The sequence below is a fragment of the Phoenix dactylifera genome, chromosome 6, assembly GCF_051530095.1.
Source record: "Phoenix dactylifera cultivar Ajwa chromosome 6, Ajwa_hap1_PhDact_Kaust_v1.1, whole genome shotgun sequence".
Taxonomy (NCBI): Eukaryota; Viridiplantae; Streptophyta; class Magnoliopsida; order Arecales; family Arecaceae; genus Phoenix; species Phoenix dactylifera.
The window spans coordinates 36,600,228-36,622,266 of NC_143195.1; the positions used below are offsets into that span (position 1 = coordinate 36,600,228).

Genomic DNA, 22,039 nt, shown 5'->3' on the forward strand with positions numbered 1-22,039 from the left:
GATGGAGCAATAGGAGGATTGTAAGGATTCATACGGACGTATGTAGTCCCCCATCGATCGTGTGTTGGATAGATTTTCAGTATTTATACAAGGACAAAGAATTCAAATAATATCTTTCGGCTAGCCTTTTTTTGATAAAGTCATAGGTTGTGACAAATAGTATCAGAAGGATCCGACCCATGGCCTATATGAACTAGGGAATGCTGCAGCATAAGTCTATTGGGGCTGACAATGGGCCGATTATGGTGCTTCTAATTAATGAATTTAAACTTTTAGCTTGCCAAAGACATTGGAGCTTAAATGAAGAGAATATGCAAGGATTTGTGTGGACGTGTGTTTAGTCTCACATCAACTATACGCTGGATAGATCTTGGATATTTGTATAGGCTCAATGAATCCAAATAATACCTTCTAGCTAGTCTGTCCTAGGTTATGACAAGGATGTTGTGCCCAGGATTATTCTGATTTCGTTCTGACGATTGCATATGGAGCATTGTGCGTCACAAAGAGCACGATGAATTGAATCCAGACCTTTCAAGTGAGATGAAATCTACCAGGTACCAAGACAAACATCAAACGTGCATGCTTCTTGCAAAAACCGGAGGCATGAGCTAACCATAAAAAACAAACACTTTGATGGAATGTAGATATTTGTGCTGCCAAATGGTGAGAGCATTTGCAAAAGTCATCCACTTGGTCATAAGATTAGATTGATGTCAAAAGCCGATGATGGCAATTATTTTAGTACTGAGCTAAACAAGGATAATTTCAATGGTGGAACAATGTGAGAGCCCCAGCTTTAGCCCATGGCATACTTCTGGCTCCAGTTGCGGGTAGTAGTCTCACAGTTGAATCGATCGGTCCTGAACAAGTGAGAGATCTCCGGCACTGATGGGTCGTCCGGGTTTGGGTCTGTGAGCAGCGAGCAGATGGAGAGCAAAACCTGCACATAACCCAAATGGTTCAACTCAGACAAACACATCTGGCCTTTGTCACGTCTATTAGAATTCAAAATTGTAAGCAATTTTTCTCACTTACTTAACAGGGTAATCTTATATAAAAAAAAATGAGAGAGAGAGAGAGAGAGGATTAAAGCTTTCTTTTCTTATGGTTATCATATCTTAATCTGCCGACATCGGATCGTTTCTCCTTGCGGAGTTAGGATTATCTTAGGATCTTGACTTAATACAGACCTGAATGGCTCTAAGTTAGTTAGCCAAGAGTCTAAATACAAATACGACATCTTGTGAGACGGAACGAGAGTCAAGCCAGCCCTCTTTCCATTCTTCCGATTAAATAAGACCCTAGGACATTGGAACTAATCCCACCGAGCACGAACCAACGGACTTTTCTTCGGGAAAGCCCACGCTGACCGACCGACGCTGGCTCCATACTGTTGTAATGCTATATGTAAGCTTTCTAAAGTTTTGATTTATGAATTCACTGTCGAGATCTGGGGAATCCGAAATATATTAGCCAAAACCCTACAGATCCAGACCCAATCCTGATGCACTTCTGGCGCTTCCTAGTTAGGTGACCTAATAGCAGGTCCAGTTCAGGCAGGGATGGAGTATGGATCCCATTATCCAACATGACAACAGACCCTGGAATTTTGGACCATAAAAGCAATCCAATTCATCTTCTCCCATACTTGAAAATTATGCATATTGCCATACTTTTAAATTTTGATATAGTTAGAGCGGGGCTCCAGTGTTCTTTAACAAGAATGTTCGAGCATATCGTTCCATTGCTGTTGATGTTTGCATGAAAGACCTTGGTTTTGAAGGCCACCTGTAACCATATTCGTGCCAAAGCAGAATCAGCAACCATTCTCCTTTATTTGAGAAAAAAAAAAAGAGAGGCTGGAGGTGGATCATGAAGTTGTTTGTACCTTGGGAGGCTTCAATGGATGGTATGGTGGAAAGTGGATACGCAAGGAAGACGCACCCCAGAGCAGGGGCTGTCATTAGGTCCTACTTTGGTAGCTTGCCAGTGGAACATCTCATCAGCCACTCGCGACCTGAAATCACAAAGTACCCAATGAGACTCCAGAACAGAAGACACACAGTTTTCCCACAACATGGAGACGTCATTGGTACCTGCAATGCAAGATGTGGATGGTTCTCTCTGCAAATACTTATCCTCACGCTCTTTGATAGTTCTTCTCGACACCATTCTAGCAATGGGGAACCATGGGTGCCTCACAACTACTTGGCACAGAAGATGTAGAGAACCTTTTTCTGGTGTTCAAGAAAGGGGAAGATCAGAAGCTTACATGGAGGCCTGAAGTTGGCGCAGGGGGTGTAGATACAAGAGACCTTTAAAAAAACAAAAACAAGCAGCAAAAAGTTCTATTAAACGCTATTGGAAAAGGCAGACGATATCAAGTTCTTCCTATGGAGACGAAAACGTGAACAAATATTTCCCTCTGTGCCTGTCATGAGAGAATAAGCTTAATGAGAGGTCAAGGTCCTTACCGTTTTTCTGCTGTCACACCCTACTTCCAATGGCCGAAAACAGATACAAGTAAATGCTTAACAAATACGCCTACGCCTGCTATATTTGATCCATGACAAGGCCAACAATTCACCAACTTACTAAACAAATCCTTTCTTATCTACCTTTTTTCTGCCAACGGCCATAAACAGTAGCATAATACATATTTCGGTACCAAAATTTCATTTCTTAATAGCTATTGCGCACGAGTCTGAGCTTTCGATATCAGCAAAAGATACATGACGATCAGAAACAAGCTTTTAATGATTGTTGTCGCTGCCAGATTCCAATGTTTGCACGAACAAGTGTTAAAACAGTTGTCAACCAGAAGCATAACAAGCAACACAGCTAAACCTTCTTAGGGGTTTAAAATAAAGGTACACAAATAGTGATTGTATAGGATGGTCCATCCAAGAGAAACAATTCAGATGGCCTGTTCTGTGCCCGTGTACGAGTAGGGAAAAGCCATCAGCAATAAGGTGCCTGTTACTGACAAGTGGGTTACGGAGCACCGCAAGACCCAGACAAAGCAAAAATAAATCATCAACTGACACGTCTATACCTCGCTAATGCTGTCAGTAGACTATACACCAAAGGCCTAGTTCCTTTCATAGAGCAAGAGAATGCAACAATATTGGCCGGTAAGTCCTAATTCATCCTCTATTTCTCCTTGTTCACAAAATGGAACAGCCCTTCTGTGCCTTTCTCTTCTTCTTCTTCTTTTGCTTAGGGGGCTGAAGTACAACTTTAATGGCTGCATCGAAGACTACCTTAACATTCTGCACACAAAACCTCATTGTATAACCATGAAGGACTATCCAAATGGTAAAGACATGCAAAGATAAAAGAAACAGCATACTTGTTGTGTTTTTGAGCTGCATTCAATATAGGCAAGAGCACCTATCAGCTTCCTAAGCTCTTCTCCCTTTAACAATAAATGTGAACAAATCATATGCAGCGCTGTTATGATGCTGACAGAAAGAAAATGTCAAAGATTCAAGCTTCAACTCATTTACATGTTATATCTTACCTGAGCGGTAGTAATAGGCACAGCACCAGGATGATCTATGAAGAACTGCTTATCGTCACGAAGATCTGTAAGTGAAGAATTAGTTACTCAGAAACCACATCAAGATTATTACAAGTAAAATAGCTACAACATCAGAAAATGTCAGATGCAACATACAGTGTTACAAGAAAGCCTGAGAACTAGCAAGCAATAGCAGTTTTAAATAAGCATCATGTAGTATGCAAATTATATAAGAAAATGAGACTGCACAATTATTCACTACTCTTCAATTACCAATTACTTGACTTTAATCAGAGGTTTGGAAGCCTTGCTTCCCTGCTTCTGTAATATCCCATGGTTGAGAGTGGAACATAACTTTGGAACCTAGGTTTAAGCCTTCAAGATAAGAAGAGGTATAAAGAGAATAACAGGACCGCTGCTGATCCTGCAGTCTGGAGACTGTAGGGACAGACCAATCACCATTTGAAAGGAATAAGGCAAACTGCCTATACAAGTTAAGCACGGAAATAGGAAGATCCAAGTTGCAAGAATGGAAAACAAAAATTGCATCAAGTGCATCACTTTGTCATGTTACTAAAGCACACACTTACAGTAAGCGCAAGCTTAGACTAAGGTTTTGACTTTGGGCTGAAAACGATCTTCCAGCCCAAACTAAGCAAAATAGATAGGAGATGTCATATATATTCATTACTTGGTTTTCTTTGTGTCATTTAATTATTTCTTCATTTCTTTGCACATAATTGAGCAGTTAGTATCACCATTGGCTCATCTTCATATTATTGATTAGATAAGAGGGTCCTGACTTTTGTTGCAGCATTCCATCTAAAACTCATTCAGTAATTATTCAGATTTTTTCATATCAAACCAATTTTACAGAAGAAGAAGTTTCATTTTTAAGAAAATGAAGTCTCGCCCCCTCTATTCACCAACAAGCGTAGTAAAAGATTTGAGCTTGAATCTCCAAGATCTGTGAGCTCCAATCTCATAGCAGTTAGTAACAGTATATTTATGAATCCAACAATTTCAACAACTCAACAAATTATTATATGCTACAATATCTTTGTCCATCCATAACACCACACCACCAATAAAGGATATCAATTTCAGGAAGTAATGAATAGATTTAATCATTCTAGAATAAAAGAAAAACCTGCTTCCTTACAAGACTTGAAATATGAGATAAACCAATTAAAAATAGAAATATCTATGTTAAAACATGAAAATAAGGATCTTCTTTAATAATCCTTTTTTTCTTCTTTTTCTTAACAGCCTGTTTTTCTTGCTGTTGTTGCTTTTTCTTAAAGTACCTTCTTTGTTTATATGCTTTATACTCTTTACGAGGTGTTTTGTGTACATATTTTTTGTACTTTCTTTTCTTTTTCTTAGATCCTTCTGGTTTTTCTTGCATGTCATATGCAAACTGGTGACAGAAATCACCTAATTGGTGTTTTTCTGTTTGTGATTGTTTCTTAATTTGTTTTTTAAGCTTTAGATCATTGCATATATTTAAACCTTCTTGAACACATACTCCTATGATTTGTCCATAAGTGTAGTGGTCATAGTTGATGTTTATTCCACCTTGTCTATCTCTTAAAGTCTTTTTGACTCTTGCAGCAAATAAATATGGTAATCCATCTATAAATTTAGATTTCCATAATTCAGTATTAGGATCACCTACTTGGAATACTCTAGTCATAAAGGTATCTTTATACCATCTAAAATGTGTTAAAGTTGGACATTTTAGGTTAAGTAATAGAGTTCTCATTGAATCTCCATCTTTTAATTCTAATCCTACAAAGTGTTGGATTATCGTAACACACAGTGTATATACTGCATCTTGTTCAGTGTCTATTCCTGGAGTGCCACTGCTAGTTGGCCTATCTGGCTCTACTTTTATAGTTTTTATATGTCCCAAAATTTCATTCTTTTGGTTTTCATTTAAATATCCCTGCCACCATCCTTTTAACTGACCTATAAACCCTGCTATTATAAATTTAACAATTTCATGATCAGTGTTTCCATTTTGCTGGCAGATTGTTGAATACATCATTATTCTATGTATTACATCTAAGATTTGTTTATCAGACATTCCATCTATGTTCCATTCATAGATGTGTTTTCCAGAATAAGAATTCTGATATGGTTCTCTTTCTTCATGTAGTACATCTAATGGAGAAGGCCTTTTATAGTAATATTTTTCTAGTGGTCTAGGCTCATACTTAATAGGATTAACATTTAATTCATTCATTTGTTCTTCAAATTTTTCTAAGCCTAGAATATTTTCTTCTGATAATTCTTCATCTGAATTTATTTGAAGATTTTGTTCAATCATAGTGCATAAGTCTTCCGAACTACTTTCATTTGTCTGTTCGCTATCAGGGTTAGTCCTAGAATTTCTATTGACTACTCCTATGTGAAATCCTTTTAGTCTTTCTTCAAGGACTTTGATAAATTCTGCATTTGGTTTTTGTAATTTAAAGTTTTTTACTTCTGGTGGAGGCTGAATAACCGGAGTCATTGGTTCCTTATTTTTCTCAGGGTTTTCCTTTAATTTTTTTAGAATCTGGATGTCTCTTTCCATATTCTTTTGTATTTCATTTAATTTTTTCTCTAGCTGTAATAATTCTGTTCCTATGCAATGTAAGTATGCATTTGTATAATTTTGTGCTCTAATAAGAGTATTTAATTCTCTTATTGTAACATGTGAATGTTCCATCTTACTTAAGTTGGAATAAGCCATTGCTTCAGTTGATTGAAGTTTTAACATTTGTTGTGGAGGAAAAGGTGAATTTATTATTTCATCCTGTATAGTTGTCCATGTTTTCTGGAGAACCGCGATTTCTTGGTTTCTCTCATTTGCATAAAATTTTAAAAACCAAGGGGTAAAATATTCTATCTTTTGATAGTATTCTAATTCCTCATAATATTTATTTTTGTAATATACTAATTCTAATGGAGAAAATTTTCCCAAATACCATACTCTAAATAGTTTATTCCTTTCTGACTGAAACTCTTCATTGAGTTTTCTTCTTATATAACTTCCTTGGGTGTAATCCATTAAATATGAAAACTCATTTCTGATCGAGTAGGAGATTCCTTACTCTTATAAATTCCATAGGGAATATTATTTTTACTTATATTTATTTCTTCTACAACATTTGTCTCATTGTTTCTAGTTCTGGAAGTAGAAGGCCTTGTATCTAGACTTCTACTTGACATTGACCTGCCAATTTCAGAAATTTTGACCTTTCTTGTAGAATTATTAAACATGATTTCTACAGACCCATCAGTCATTTGAATTATTTGGTCTATGTTCGTATTTACTATTGGTGGTGTTGGAATTTCTTCTTCCAATGACCAGGATTCTGGAAAGTTTATTTCATTCCATGAGATTAACCTATTTGTGGCTATCCTAGTTGTTTCTAGATTTGTATATACTAGAGTTGTGTGACCCTTAGCATTGAATTTGCATCTAAATTTCCAGATGAAATAATTGATGTTAAACAACTTCAAATAATTGTGTGACCCTTTTGGGTCAACAACTCAACAAATTATTATATGCTACAATATCTTTGTCCATCCATAACACCACACCAGCAATTATATGCAGAGTGCACAGGGCTTTTATGGCATCCACTGGACTAGGACTACAACAACATCCTAAGAGACATTAAATGTATTTGTACATACATAAGGTGGCCAGGAGGAAGCCATGTCATCGAAGATCCCATGTGAATGATTCTTGTTACAAATATCTACAAGAATGGAAAATTTGCAGCACCATAAAGAAAAATAAAAAAAACCAGAGAATTGGACACACAAGAAATCATGCAAATGTAAACAGGCATTGAATCTATAAAATTTGCAACATGCTAGAGCAAGTATAAGTGACTTTCGATGGTTATAAACATGCTTAATATATCAATTCTGCTTACAAATTCAGTACGTAAGAAGAAAAAAAAACACAGATCAACAGTTTTTTTTCAAAATTAGCTCTTTATATATTAAATTATTGCACTGAATTTAAATATGCTGAATCATCGAGCAGTTACTAATTTTAGCATATTATCATGTTCCTCAGCATGGACATCCAGCAAAATCCATCATCCACCCTTACCAATAATAGTTTACAAATCAAGCAATATGGTACAATATATTGCAGCATCATCATGGTATACCTGGACCTATATCTGGATAACCTATAAGAGGTGGATTTACAAAAAGGAAATATAGCCATAGAGTAGATTCAACAATGAAATTCCAAAACTATAACCCAGAAGAGAAGGATAGACCCCTTAGTGCTACAGAACAAATGCAGCACATATAGCAGATTAATGCTGAAGCAAGACAAGCATACTGTACAGTAGCTGAAATCACCTAGCACGTAAGTGTTTCCTAGAACAAATTAAGCATTCCTGATGCTAACAAAATGACCACTGGCTTTGACAAATTTACTCCTAGACACAATTATCTATCGCAAAATATGGAATCACTGAGTTGACCTGGAGAATGAAATTCAGATACAGTTGCAGCACTGGTTACATTTCAAGAATTTTAATAATACCCGTCGATTCTAGCTACTGCCATCCACCAGGTCCTAAGTCAGCCACTTCACATCATACATAGTGACATAAAACTGAAACTTAATAACAAATGCAATCCCAGTGCACTTGGTGTCAAAACAATTCAGCAATCATCAGAATTCATATTCTCTAGCATTGAAATGGCTTTTATGCAGAATTGCATGCACTGTAGATTAATCAAACAGATAAGGGAAACACTTAGCACAAAAAAGCAGAGAATGAAGAAGATGAAAAACACCAAATGGGATTATGAAGACTTACCAAGTTTTGTTCCAACAAGAATTATAGGAACACCAGGTGCATAATGCCTCAATTCAGGAATCCACTGGAAGAGCAAAATACAATTATGGAATAATAGAACATTAGTGGTTACACACTTTTTAAAGAAAAAAAAGCAAAAGACAGAATCATATAGTAAATGACAAGATAGTAATAGATCCCACACCTTTTTAGCGACATTTTCATAGCTGGCCTTACTGATAAGAGAGAAAGCCAGGAGAAAAACATCAGCTCCACGATAGCTCAAAGGTCTTAGCCTATTGTAATCCTCCTGGCCTATTACATTGAAGAACAATTTCAGACTGGGACCACAAACTTGGAGAGGAGGGGGAAGGAGGGGGAGGCAGTGCAGAGGGGGTGGAGCACTTACCTGCAGTGTCCCACAGCCCTAGGTTAACGGTGTTTCCGTCCACCACCACATTTGCACTGAAGTTGTCAAAAACAGTTGGCACATAGTCCTGCAATGAAATATACATTATCATAAAATTTCATAGACGATAAATATTTTTTAAAAAACTTGAGTAAAAGATGCCTAGTACACATATATACAACAAGAAAACTTGAGAAGGCATGATATTTCTCAGATAAAATACTGACACATAAGGCTGTAACTAGGCAGAGTCCTTTTAGTAGATAAGAGCATATATTTCAAAGAAACTAAGAAGAAACAGAAGACAATAAAAATTCAAATTGCCGAAGGTAAACTGTTTGACCTGAGCAGTAATTCAACATAACAAAACCATAGAGAACATTTTTTTTCTTCTCTCTCACAAGCATATCTATATTTGCATGGACAAGTACTGTGAAACTTGGATCGCTTTCCCAAATTTGCAGTTAATGGAAATCCCAAATATCAAAAGCAATGTGTTCTATATGATCATCTTTACAACTCAGTGAAAGAGAAACCAAATGGGCGTTTTTCACTCTAAAATTGCCTTTCTAATTTAAGGAGCAGGTAATTACAAGCATATCAATTTCTCTGTGATCATCTTTTCCAGTCTATCAACCAGAAAGTAAAACATTAAATGATGGATAGTTTTATGGTCCGGAATGTTCTCCCAAAATTATAGCAGAAAAAAAGAACAATACACACTATACAGAGCCAAAGTAAAATCATTAAATCTTCATGAATAACTACCATCTATCATCAACTGTAGAGGGAGCATAAGAAGGATCGTTAATAGTTTTCCAACATTTCATCAAACGACACCAAAAACTTAAAACAATAAAATCTTTTATTTCTTTTTCGAGACATGAAGTTCTTTTCCTTTGCCTTCTTTCCCATGACTTAAACTAAAAAGAAAAAAAGCAAAACCCTGAAAAGGCACGAACTTTCGATTTTCGAACAACGCGCATGCAACATAAAACAAAACAAACTCCAAATTACGTCCTCGAACAAACAATTGTGATTCATCAGATAGACAAAAAAGTAAAAAGAAAGGGTTTTTTCCGAACAACAACAAACCTAAATTTGTTTCAATCTTCCTGATATCAACCTCACCAGCATCAATACAAAAAAAAAAGACAGCACTTTTCTCATCCCCACGACCCAATGCCCACAAATATGAAAGCCTAACGGCAAGAAAACCCGGAATTTCGAGGACTCACCGTGGGGAAGGTGTTGCTGGTGTAGGATATCAGCAAGCAGGTCTTGCCGACGGCGCCGTCCCCGACAGTGACGCACTTTATAAACCTCGACGCGCTCATCTCCTCCCCCCAGATCTCCACAAACTACCCTAAAAACCCCGGAAATCGACCTTCTCCCTTCTCCTCCCTCCTCCAATCACTCCAAAACAGAAATCCCTTTCGAAACACCCCGCATTCCCGGCCTAATGCCTTCGAAACCCTCCCAGGGATCGAAAGGAAAAAGAAAAGGGCACAATAACGACTGAGTCGGATGATCGACCAACCTAACCCTGGATGAAGCCGAAGACGATGAGATCTACGAGGAAATCCCCTTTCTCTTCTCTTTCCCACTCTCTTTCTTCTTCGCTGCGCTCGGAATGGAAGAGGAGGAGGGAGGAGGGAGGAGGGAAGGAGGGGGGGGCAGAAGGGGGAAGGGGGGCGGTTGAAGCGGTCGCTGACCCCAGTGAGATAAAAATATCTGTAGATTAACATTATCAGTAGTAAGACGTTATCAAATTAATTGACTATTTTAATCTTAGGTTTGGATGCCATATTCATACTACCGAAACCAATAAGATATTATTAAAACCAAACCCCAATGGGAATCCAATTAAAAAATCTACATCAAGGAACGATAAACCTTGAAAAAAAAAGTACCGAGCAGTTTATTTTGTTAGAATGAGGTAGAACCTCAAAAATAAAAAAAATAAAAAAAAAAATCTGGGAGTCGGACAATTAGCAGTTCCAGTAAAATCAAGTCCTCGTTAGCCATGTCAGCCATCAAATTTGCTGCTTGATTTTCTTTCCCAGAGGAGGCCATTCCGGAAGGAACTACTGCTGAATCTTTAGAAATGCAATAGATTATAGTAGATGAATCTCCCTCTATCCAAACTAGAACCTAAACAGGTCGGATTATATCTGATCGTGTCCGGTTTCGTATCCAATTCGGATAAGATTCAGATGCAGATTTTTTTTAGTAAACGGACAGCCTAACCTGATTGTCTACGATAGCTCATCATAATCCTCCTAAGTTCCTCTGAATCTTTCTCCAAGGCACGAGTGATCATTAAGCAGTCATCAAAAATAAAAAGGTGTGAAATGCGGTCCATTGTTTGGTGGAAAATACACTTAAGAGGACCTCTAAGACCGAATGTTGAATAGTTCTAGATTTTGTGTCTGCACATGTTTTGAACAGAAGGGGAGAAATTTGGCAGCCTCGGCGCAGACACTATGAATGAAGTAAACCAATCCAAAGGAACTCCATCAACTAATTTGATCCCAAGGCTTTCTTCTCTGCTCAAAGGGCATAAGAACTTTATTGTATCCATGATTTGGAGAAGTTCTTTTGAATATATATATCAATCAGTACGCATGCCAGACTTGCTTTTGAATACAATGATGCATCTCAGAATGGATAAAGTTATGGTCCACATCCTTGTTGTTTGATATAGATACAGAATGAATTCAACTTAAAAGATCCCTTATTTCTAAGCATTGGGTTTTTGGCAAGTTATGTTTAATGCTTGGCCCCTTCATTTTGCAAACTAAAGTTGTAGTTATTGAGTTAATGCATTTTATTAAATTTTAGCTATTCACCATTGCCAATAAGAAGGAATGATGAAAGTAAGCACGGCAATGAGCTTCATAGCTTTGCCGATTTGATGCCAAATCAGCAGTTAATATTATTACTGGTGAGGTTAGCAATTCTTCTGCTGAGGGGAAAATAGAGTTATCCATATGATATACAATACAAGTTATCCAAATATTATTTCTCTGTTTGCATAATTTATGCTCGAGAAATGGACGAATATAGGCGAATTTCATGAGGTGATGAGTCAAAATAAAGAAGGGAATAAGATAGAAAAGGTCAACTGCCAATACAATAAATTTTAAAAATTTTAAAATTTTAAAAAATATTTTACATATTTTGTAAATATTAATTTGATATCAATATTTTATATAGTAAAACTTCTAACAACTCAAGATCTCATCCAAAATGGCTAGTCGAAATGTATTATTTGGGTTCCTTTATCCTGTACAAGTATCCAAGATCTACCCAACAAATAACCGATGTAGGACAAAACACACGTCCGCACGGGTCCTCACATACTTTCCCGTTCAAGCCCTAACGTTTTCGTCAGACTAAGAATTTAAATCCATTCAAATCTAATCACAAACACCACGATCGGCTGTGGTCAGTCTCAGTAGATCCGTGCTGCAGTATCTTTTAGTCCAGATACGCTATAGGTTGGGTCGGCTCCAATACCATTTCTAACAATCCAAGACCTTATCCAAAATGACTAACCGGAAGATATTATTTGAGTTTCTTAATCCTGTATAAATATCCAAAATCGACGCAGCGAATAACTGATGTGGAACTAAACACACGTCCGTACTTTTTTTTTTTTTTTTGCTAATAAAAAGGGGAAAGGGGGAGGAAGGGACAAGCCCACCCCCGCGTAGCAACCCCGACCACTGGGCCCCCACCCCGCCAGGAGAATGTTCGATGCGGGTAGACCGAGTCGTGTGTTGGGCACCCCGACCTATTTTTACTCATACCCTCCCCACCCGTGGGCCGGCTCAGTTATCCGACCCGACCCTCCGTGTGAGTACGTCACACCTGGCACCACCCAGGCTACCAGCCGACCAGTAGCGCTTCCAGACCCCGTGTCCAGGCGTGGGGCATCCGGTTCCCGAATTTAATCGGCGCCCGTGCATTTCGAACCTGGAACCACTTGGTTGGAAGCAAACGCTCCGTTTCAACTGGACTACCATCTTGGTGGCAACACACGTTCGTATTGGGTCCTCACAAAGATGGCGCTCAAAAGGTGTTATACAAGTCAATATAAATACCTGCAGAGCCGGACAAAATCTCTTAATGCCCCTCTGACCTTAAGTGAATTCTTGGGAACTAAGCGACCACTAGCCATCAAGACCATCCTAAATTAGATTAAATTAAATATTATGCATAAAGGACACAAAGCCTAAATAGTAAGGGTTTGTACCTACACATCAGCTCGCCAACCGAAACTACGGAGGAGGGGGAGACCCGGAGATGGGCCCATGGGTCTCCACCTCCGACTTCTTCATCTTTATCCTAACACGGCCCTCCAAATTCATTCTGAGACGTCCATGAGAAAGGAGAAGGGTGCATGAGATCAAACATAAAGTATAATATTCATTAAATCTGCTTTAAAGTACATGTTTTGATTATGAATATTCTTGATCAATAGGATCATAACCATCCATAGTGTTATCTCTTTCTTTTAATCTGACAGGTACTCACAACGTTATTATAAGTCCTAAAAATATAATTTGGGTGTATTATATGTAATAATAATTCCGATCTTTTCCTGAAAAGCACAGCTAACAAGGTTTGCACGTTGCACTCTCTCTCGTACATCCTATCTCCTTCTGCATTCTCCCAAGTATTTCCACCTGGAAGATGGTGATTGCCATAACACCTCCCAAGGGGGCCATTCAATAAATCTAGGGGGCAGAGGCCCTGCCTTTTCTGGCTGACAAGAGCATAAAATTTTTAGATGGATCAAGTCTACCATTGAGTTGACGAACTGGTCCCTGTTTGGTCATGTTGCTTTCCAGTTAGACTGGTCCACCATCTCAACGGTGGATCTGAACCAATTGACAATTTCTCAATAAGAATCCTTAAGCATAACAACTCCTTAAGACTGAACTGATCACTGGACTGGAACAATAATCTACTAGACCTGCCCATGATTTTTTTTTTCACGTTTTTTGGTCATTCTGTAGGTGCTACCATCATAATGTGATAAATAGGATATCAAAATAATATTCATCAGTGCATTACTCGATCCAGTTATTATGGTAGAATGGTTTAAGTATTCATATGGGCAATTTGGAAGAATTCATTGGAAATTAAATATATATAATATCGGGTCATGACTTCATTCATTGAAACTTGGAGGAGTGAAGCAAGGGGAAGGGATTGGGATATTGTGTTTCTTAATTTTTAAGCTGGGGGGGGGGGGTGGATTTTGATTGGGAAAGCTTGAGAAAATATAAGGGTAGGGTGGTTGGGGGACTACTTTTAAGTGGCTTTTGAGTGGGTGTGATCCATTGCACTCATGAGCCACCTAATCTTTGTTGGATATGTGGTCATGGTAGGTGGAAGAGGGAGACTGGAGTAGGATCAAATGATAGCCAGTGCTGCTTTTTTAACTCTCTCTCTCTCTCTCTCTCTCTCTCTCTATAGATCGTTTAATATACCGTAACTCAGAACGGCCATGGCAGCTCCTAATGGGATGTGCTCGCTTTCAAAAGATTTTATGGTCTAAGCAGCAGCCTTTTCCTTCAAGACAACACAAATTCTAGTTAAGCAAAGCACCGTGCATCCACTCCGAACGGTGCCAATCGATAAAGGCAATATAACCATACGTAACATTGACATTTTTGAAGGCTTTTGAAGTTAAGAGCAAGCCTGTACAACTGCTGGCCTGATTCATTCATTGCATGGATGTGAGGTTTGCTCCCCTGATATATGCTCGTTTCTTTTTTAAAATTCTGCTTGGAACCTAGCTCTTAGGAGTTTATTATAAGCAATTGCGATGCTATGTGTAATGTCCGGGCCCAGAACCTACTAGGCCCAATAAGGAATGGGCCCAGTTAAGGGTTGGGCCCAAATTTCACTGTGGGCAGTGCTGTTATCATATTTAAAAAAAAAAAAAAAAGAAATAAAAACGAAGGGATAAGACCGACAGGGAGGGGTGACCCTCACCCCTGCTGACAGCCGCTGCCGGCGCGCCGGAGACAAGGGGAGGCGGCGGCCAGTCCCGGAGCAGGAGGGAATGGAGAGGATGGGACCTCTTAGAGGGGGGTCTCATCCTCTAAATAATCAATTAAGCCTCTGCCGGCAACCCCAAATCACAGACCCCCCTAAACACCGAACGAGAGAAAGAGAGAGAGGGTTTGCCAACCTACTTCCGTCGCCGGAGGAGAGGCTCGTGACTTCTTCCAAAAGCTAGGTAAGCCCCCTGCCTTCTCTCCTCCTGATTTATTCAAGATAATAAAGAAAGAAACAAAGACAGAAAGGAAGGGGAAGAAACAGGGCTCACCGCGTGCGGCCGCTCCCTTGGTCTGCCAGCAGCCGACGCCCGCGCCGACGGGATCAGCCGCAGGCGCGGCCGTGGGCTCAGCCGCAGGCGCGGCTGTGGACGCCGCGAGCTCGGCGGTGGCACTGCCGACTGTGGCTCGGCCCTCCCAAACCCCCCTTCTTCCTTCACAGGGGAAAATGGAGAGAGGAAGAGAGAGGGTTTGGGAGTAAGAGAGAGAGAGAATATGGGGTGGTGCCGGAGGGGAAGGACCAAAGAAAAGAAAGAAAGAAAGAAAGAGAGAGGAGGAAGAGGCCGTAGATCCGGCCGGAGGAGAAGAAGAAGACCGGGGAAGCCGAGAGCTCGGCCGCGGGCTCGGCCGGGGATGCCGTGGGGCTTGGCCGCGGACGCCGCCGGTCGTGGCCCGTCCCCCTCCGCTCGCCATCCTCCCCTCCGCTCGCCGTCCGGCCATCGTCGGAGAAGAGAGGAAGGGGGAGATCGGGAGAGAAGGAAGGAAAGAGAGGAGGAGGGGAGGAAGCTTCGGGAAGGAGAAGAAAAGAAAAAGGAGAAGAGAAGAGAAGAAAAGAAAAAGAAAAAGAAAAGAAAAGAAAGAAAATGAGAAGAGAAAAGAAAAGAGTGGGTTAACGGGCCAGAATCGGGTTCGGATCCGAAACACGTTAAGCCCAAATTAAATTGGGTCCGAATCCAATTAAGCTGAGTTGGTCTCAGCATACCTAATTGATTGTAAATCAGGCCCAATTCAAGCCCAATTTAACTGACAGAAGGTCGAATTGACCTTGGGCTAATCCTGACTCAGACCCAAATGAGCCACGTTGACCAAATCAGAGGACCCAATTGGCTAGAAAAGGTTGGACCCAATTATAAACGAGGCCCAATCCTTTAATTAAAAACCCAATCAACCCAGGTGGACCCAATCTGGTTTTAAATCGAATCCCAAAGGCTTCAAATTGGACTTGGGCTAAATCCTTGGATAGGACCCAAGCAAGTAAGTTCATAGTATGATGAACTAAGAAATTTTATAATAAATGAAGGGGGAATAATGTAATCCCTATGATGTTGTTTTAGGTGATTGAGGATTAGTCACCTGGACTTGAGCAATTTGGAAAGCGAATTGAGGTAAGTAATCTGTCTTAATCCTATCGTAGATCTTGTAATACGTTTTATAAGATGAACCAGTGTTTTTTTATACAATTTGAATTGTATGCATGATTAGTGAAGAATGTAAGTAACCTGTCCTAATCCTGTTATGGATCATATTATGTTATTAATGTTTCCTAAGCATTTATTTTAAGTATATATGTTTCATGCCTGATATGTTACAATGCATAAGTAACTTGCATGATCCCAGAAGCTATGGCTATGTATGCGACATGATGATACTGATATTTTAATCATGCATGTAAGTTTATAAAGTCTTAGTTAGCCAAGAGGCACTGTAACGGGCTCAAAGATGCTACTGATCGAATGCAACTGAGCTGGCCTTGCTAGTGGCCGAGAATAACTTCGCTGGCCTTGCTAGTGGCCGAGAATGACTAGCTGGCCCCGCCAGTGGCCGAATGGACTTCGTAGTAGCATCCGAGAGAAAAAGGACCACGGCATGCCGGGGGGCACGGTTTCATATGCATATATTATGAAAATTGTTGTGATTTGCACTACTGCTTTGTTTAAATCGCATACTTATTATGCCATGATGATTATTAGATAAACATGCATGTCAGCTTCTCAAAACCCTGATTTACATGTTTAGTCTACTGGTTGATCCGGTAGGATTATGCAGGATTACTTACTGAGCCGTGTAGCTCATATCCGTTTATTTACTTTTTTCTTTCAGATCCTCACCACTGATAGCTGCCAGAGACACGTTAATTTGGTATTAGCGCTTCTTTCTTTTGGGGTAAAGCAAGTATATACTTTTGTGTATATAAACTACGTAGAAGCTCTGTATTTGGGTACTGACCAGCATGTTGTACTAGATGAATACACATGAAAAGATTTGGTTGGTTTGACTACCCTATTTCCCAGGTATGAGGCTGCGTGCTATTGTGGGCGGTAGTCGGCAATAGCACGGCCGTGTCACGGATCCGGATCCGGGGCGTGACATCTCGTGGTATCAGAGCAATAGGTTAACCATGAGTAAGAATTTTAAATTTTAACAAGGGCAGGGGTAGTTAAGTCTCATTTAGTGAGATTCCGTATAATTGGAAAGAAAGAAAAGATTTTATTGGTTGCATCATCGGTCAGTCACGAAAATTGCTTGACACGAATATTTTGATAGATGACAATGAGCAACAAAAAGAAGGAAGTTAAGGCTAATACAAAATCATTCTAGGGGCATGATTATGGCGGGTATGGTATTAGAATTCAAGACTTAAGACGACTAAGGATTTTGGTGTTTTGAATCAGAATGCTAGCAAGCCATGCCAAAATAAGAATAAATTATTTTGGAGATTTCTCGATGGAGTAATTTGTATTTTGGATTATGATTAAAGTATATTTTGACTGATATTAAGTGGAGTACTAGCCATGGAATATTAAAGTACATTGTGATTATTTATGTATCAGTATATAGGTGATATTGGAAGTTTAACTTGGTACTGGGTACTGTGGATGATACTTCTAGTTTGAAGTTAATTATTTTGATGGCAGGATAGGGTTTATTCATAAGTTGTTTCAGGCTTGGACAAGGAAAGATATTTTTAATATTCTTCAAGGATAAAATCTGTATGACAAATTATGCAGGCAACTATTATATAGAAAGAAAGTATATTTGAGAAATGAGATCTAAGAGTTTCCCCTTTGTTTACTTGGAATGTGAAATATTAGATCTTTGCAAATTATAATGCAAGATTAATATTTCGATTGGAAGTCATTTAGTAAATTCTGAGAATAATTTTCAATGTTGAAGAATATTTTAGGCTCAAATATTCTACATTGGATAAAGTGCAGTAGTTTGTGATCCTGTGATAAATCAATTAAACAAATATTAGTTGATGTTTTGATTAAAAAAAAAAAAAAAGAGAGAGAATGATGATGACATGGGGTCATTAGGAAATGCGAGTGGAATCAGCAATAGAATTGATACGGGAACATGCCCAATAGCACATGATGTTGCAGGAGTTTGTATTTAGTGATCATGTTTGTAAGATTTGAAATAAATTATTTTATCTCTAATAGAGGGGCAATTATTAAATGCTTTCATTTATCACTAAGAAGCAAGTCTAAATTGTTTTATGAGGAAGGTGAAAAAAAAAAAATTATGGATGATAATTCCACATATCATCGTCTAGTGGAAAGAGTACAATAGAAGAAGATTTTTAAATAGAGATCTTACAATAAAAGTATACATCCTTTTCTTTTAACGGGGATGTGAGATCCAGAATCACCTTCTAGCAATGCTAAAGTAGGGCAGATTATTGTTCATGCAATTTAAAGATACCTAATATAAGATTGGGATATTGAGAAATAATTTTCAGAAGTTTACACAATTTCGAGCTTAAAATGTCCTAAGATGATTTGAGAGCTTATCTCGTATTAGGAAAGAAGGCTTATTTTCAATGAATGAAGTTGTTGAAAATGTAAAATTCATTTTAAAGCGTTGTCGCTTATTTAAGAGGATCTTATGTTGGGGTACCCTTTCTTTGCTCGCTCATGGAAAAGTAAAAAAGAAGTTTTGGCTAAGTAACATACGATCTAGATGGAGGAAAGATTTGAAGTGCAAATACAGATGAGGAATTAAATAGTTCTGTTTGTAGGCAAATAGTATGTTGATCAAAAGTTATTAGTGAATTCAAAGGATTTTGATGTTTTGAATCAGAGTGCGCAGCGAAAATATAGTGGTCTGAATTATTTATCTAAGTTGGTTAGAAGTGCGATTCCTTTAATTCGGAAAGTTTTGATCTGTTTTTTGGTGTAGTAGGATTTTTTCTTGATAAATAAAAAGAGAATGTTCTGATTTTGGATAGCACGGTGCTATCCTAGATTCTCCAGTTTTATGTCGTGCTAAGAAATTCTTAGCATCTTCTGACTAGAATTAATGGATCATCGATTTTGATCTCAGATCTGAAATATGCTGATATGAACCTCCGTCCTTCTAAATGTGAAGCTTGAATTTTTTTTAATTAATATCAACTCTCCATCTGATTAAAAGAAATTGAGGTTATCAGTAGACTATGATGAATTTCAATCAAGAGTGGACTAGAGTTGTTTATGATCCAATCTTGTGATAGATCGGGTAATCGAGAGCAGTTGATACTTTGACAAAGAAACTTGATCTTCTTATTCAGAATTAAGATGTTGATTTTATGAATAATCTGGAGAGAGAGCTGTATAATCTTCACCCGTGAGTTTTTCTATTATTGGTAACTCCTGGGAGAATCTTGGCATCTTAAATTTAGTATTAACGGATTGATGGTGCCTTGGTTGGGCTTAGACCTGAAATGTTCCCTACTCCTAGCTATGACATCTTCGATCTACCTATCTAAAAGGGGTTTGAAGTTTTGCTAGGATAAAAGTTGATCATAAAATTGTAGGCAAGGTTAAGAGAAGAAAGAAGATTATAGATTATGAAAAGTATTTGATGCTAATGCTCTCACCTATTTTTGTTAAGCCGATTACGATCTTTGTGTGGACTTAATCAAAAGCAATTAATTTCTCGGGCCAAGGATTATAGCATCTAAGGTGGGAAGATTAGTCTTCTTTTGGAAGAGATCAAAAGAACTCCTATATCATAAATAGAAGGGATCAAGTTTTGAGGTGCCATGATTTTGCCAAAATCTTATCAGCAAACATTTTAAGAGGGAGACTAACCGAGAACTAGAGGGTGACTCGATGGTTGAATACTTTTAAAGCCTGAACCTTAAGGTATGACTAATTTCGAGGACGAAATTATTTTAAGGAGGGTAGGATGTAATGTCCGGGCCCAGAACCTACTAGGCCCAATAAGGAATGGGCCCAGTTAAGGGTTGGGCCCAAATTTCACTGTGGGCAGTGCTGTTATCATATTTAAAAAAAAAAAAAAAGAAATAAAAACGAAGGGATAAGACCGACAGGGAGGGGTGACCCTCACCCCTGCTGACAGCCGCTGCCGGCGCGCCGGAGACAAGGGGAGGCGGCGGCCAGTCCCGGAGCAGGAGGGAATGGAGAGGATGGGACCTCTTAGAGGGGGGTCTCATCCTCTAAATAATCAATTAAGCCTCTGCCGGCAACCCCAAATCACAGACCCCCCTAAACACCGAACGAGAGAAAGAGAGAGAGGGTTTGCCAACCTACTTCCGTCGCCGGAGGAGAGGCTCGTGACTTCTTCCAAAAGCTAGGTAAGCCCCCTGCCTTCTCTCCTCCTGATTTATTCAAGATAATAAAGAAAGAAACAAAGACAGAAAGGAAGGGGAAGAAACAGGGCTCACCGCGTGCGGCCGCTCCCTTGGTCTGCCAGCAGCCGACGCCCGCGCCGACGGGATCAGCCGCAGGCGCGGCCGTGGGCTCAGCCGCAGGCGCGGCTGTGGACGCCGCGAGCTCGGCGGTGGCACTGCCGACTGTGGCTCGGCCCTCCCAAACCCCCCTTCTTCCTTCACAGGGGAAAATGGAGAGAGGAAGAGAGAGGGTTTGGGAGTAAGAGAGAGAGAGAATATGGGGTGGTGCCGGAGGGGAAGGACCAAAGAAAAGAAAGAAAGAAAGAAAGAGAGAGGAGGAAGAGGCCGTAGATCCGGCCGGAGGAGAAGAAGAAGACCGGGGAAGCCGAGAGCTCGGCCGCGGGCTCGACCGGGGATGCCGTGGGGCTTGGCCGCGGACGCCGCCGGTCGTGGCCCGTCCCCCTCCGCTCGCCATCCTCCCCTCCGCTCGCCGTCCGGCCATCGTCGGAGAAGAGAGGAAGGGGGAGATCGGGAGAGAAGGAAGGAAAGAGAGGAGGAGGGGAGGAAGCTTCGGGAAGGAGAAGAAAAGAAAAAGGAGAAGAGAAGAGAAGAAAAGAAAAAGAAAAAGAAAAGAAAAGAAAGAAAATGAGAAGAGAAAAGAAAAGAGTGGGTTAACGGGCCGGAATCGGGTTCGGATCCGAAACACGTTAAGCCCAAATTAAATTGGGTCCGAATCCAATTAAGCTGAGTTGGTCTCAGCATACCTAATTGATTGTAAATCAGGCCCAATTCAAGCCCAATTTAACTGACAGAAGGTCGAATTGACCTTGGGCTAATCCTGACTCAGACCCAAATGAGCCACGTTGACCAAATCAGAGGACCCAATTGGCTAGAAAAGGTTGGACCCAATTATAAACGAGGCCCAATCCTTTAATTAAAAACCCAATCAACCCAGGTGGACCCAATCTGGTTTTAAATCGAATCCCAAAGGCTTCAAATTGGACTTGGGCTAAATCCTTGGATAGGACCCAAGCAAGTAAGTTCATAGTATGATGAACTAAGAAATTTTATAATAAATGAAGGGGAAATAATGTAATCCCTATGATGTTGTTTTAGGTGATTGAGGATTAGTCACCTGGACTTGAGCAATTTGGAAAGCGAATTGAGGTAAGTAATCTGTCTTAATCCTATCGTAGATCTTGTAATACGTTTTATAAGATGAACCAGTGTTTTTTTATACAATTTGAATTGTATGCATGATTAGTGAAGAATGTAAGTAACCTGTCCTAATCCTGTTATGGATCATATTATGTTATTAATGTTTCCTAAGCATTTATTTTAAGTATATATGTTTCATGCCTGATATGTTACAATGCATAAGTAACTTGCATGATCCCAGAAGCTATGGCTATGTATGCGACATGATGATACTGATATTTTAATCATGCATGTAAGTTTATAAAGTCTTAGTTAGCCAAGAGGCACTGTAACGGGCTCAAAGATGCTACTGATCGAATGCAACTGAGCTGGCCTTGCTAGTGGCCGAGAATAACTTCGCTGGCCTTGCTAGTGGCCGAGAATGACAAG

At 39.5% G+C, this 22,039-nt stretch overlaps 1 protein-coding gene and 1 pseudogene across 3 annotated transcripts; both read right to left on the bottom strand.

Annotated features, from left to right (window-relative positions):
- Positions 1–675: 675 nt before the first annotated feature.
- LOC108511563 (ubiquitin-conjugating enzyme E2-17 kDa-like) lies at positions 676–2,310 on the bottom strand (annotated as a pseudogene). The gene is made up of 3 exons (XR_015988291.2): positions 1,892–2,310; positions 1,672–1,791; positions 676–943 (listed from the first exon to the last, which is right to left on the bottom strand). The product of XR_015988291.2 is annotated as a ubiquitin-conjugating enzyme E2-17 kDa-like (transcript).
- A 519-nt stretch (positions 2,311–2,829) lies between these two features.
- LOC103714631 (rac-like GTP-binding protein 5) lies at positions 2,830–10,513 on the bottom strand. 2 transcript variants are annotated; one of them, XM_008801952.6, is made up of 7 exons: positions 9,997–10,513; positions 8,759–8,846; positions 8,555–8,664; positions 8,371–8,434; positions 3,527–3,591; positions 3,356–3,421; positions 2,830–3,275 (listed from the first exon to the last, which is right to left on the bottom strand). In XM_008801952.6, the coding sequence occupies exons 1-7, from the start codon at positions 10,093–10,095 to the stop codon at positions 3,171–3,173; spliced, it is 597 nt and encodes a 198-aa protein (XP_008800174.3). In that variant the 5' UTR covers positions 10,096–10,513; the 3' UTR covers positions 2,830–3,170. The 2 variants fall into 2 exon arrangements, with proteins under 2 accessions (XP_008800174.3, XP_088580127.1); XM_088724001.2 differs by having other exon boundaries at positions 8,371–8,664; positions 9,997–10,484.
- Positions 10,514–22,039: the final 11,526 nt, after the last annotated feature.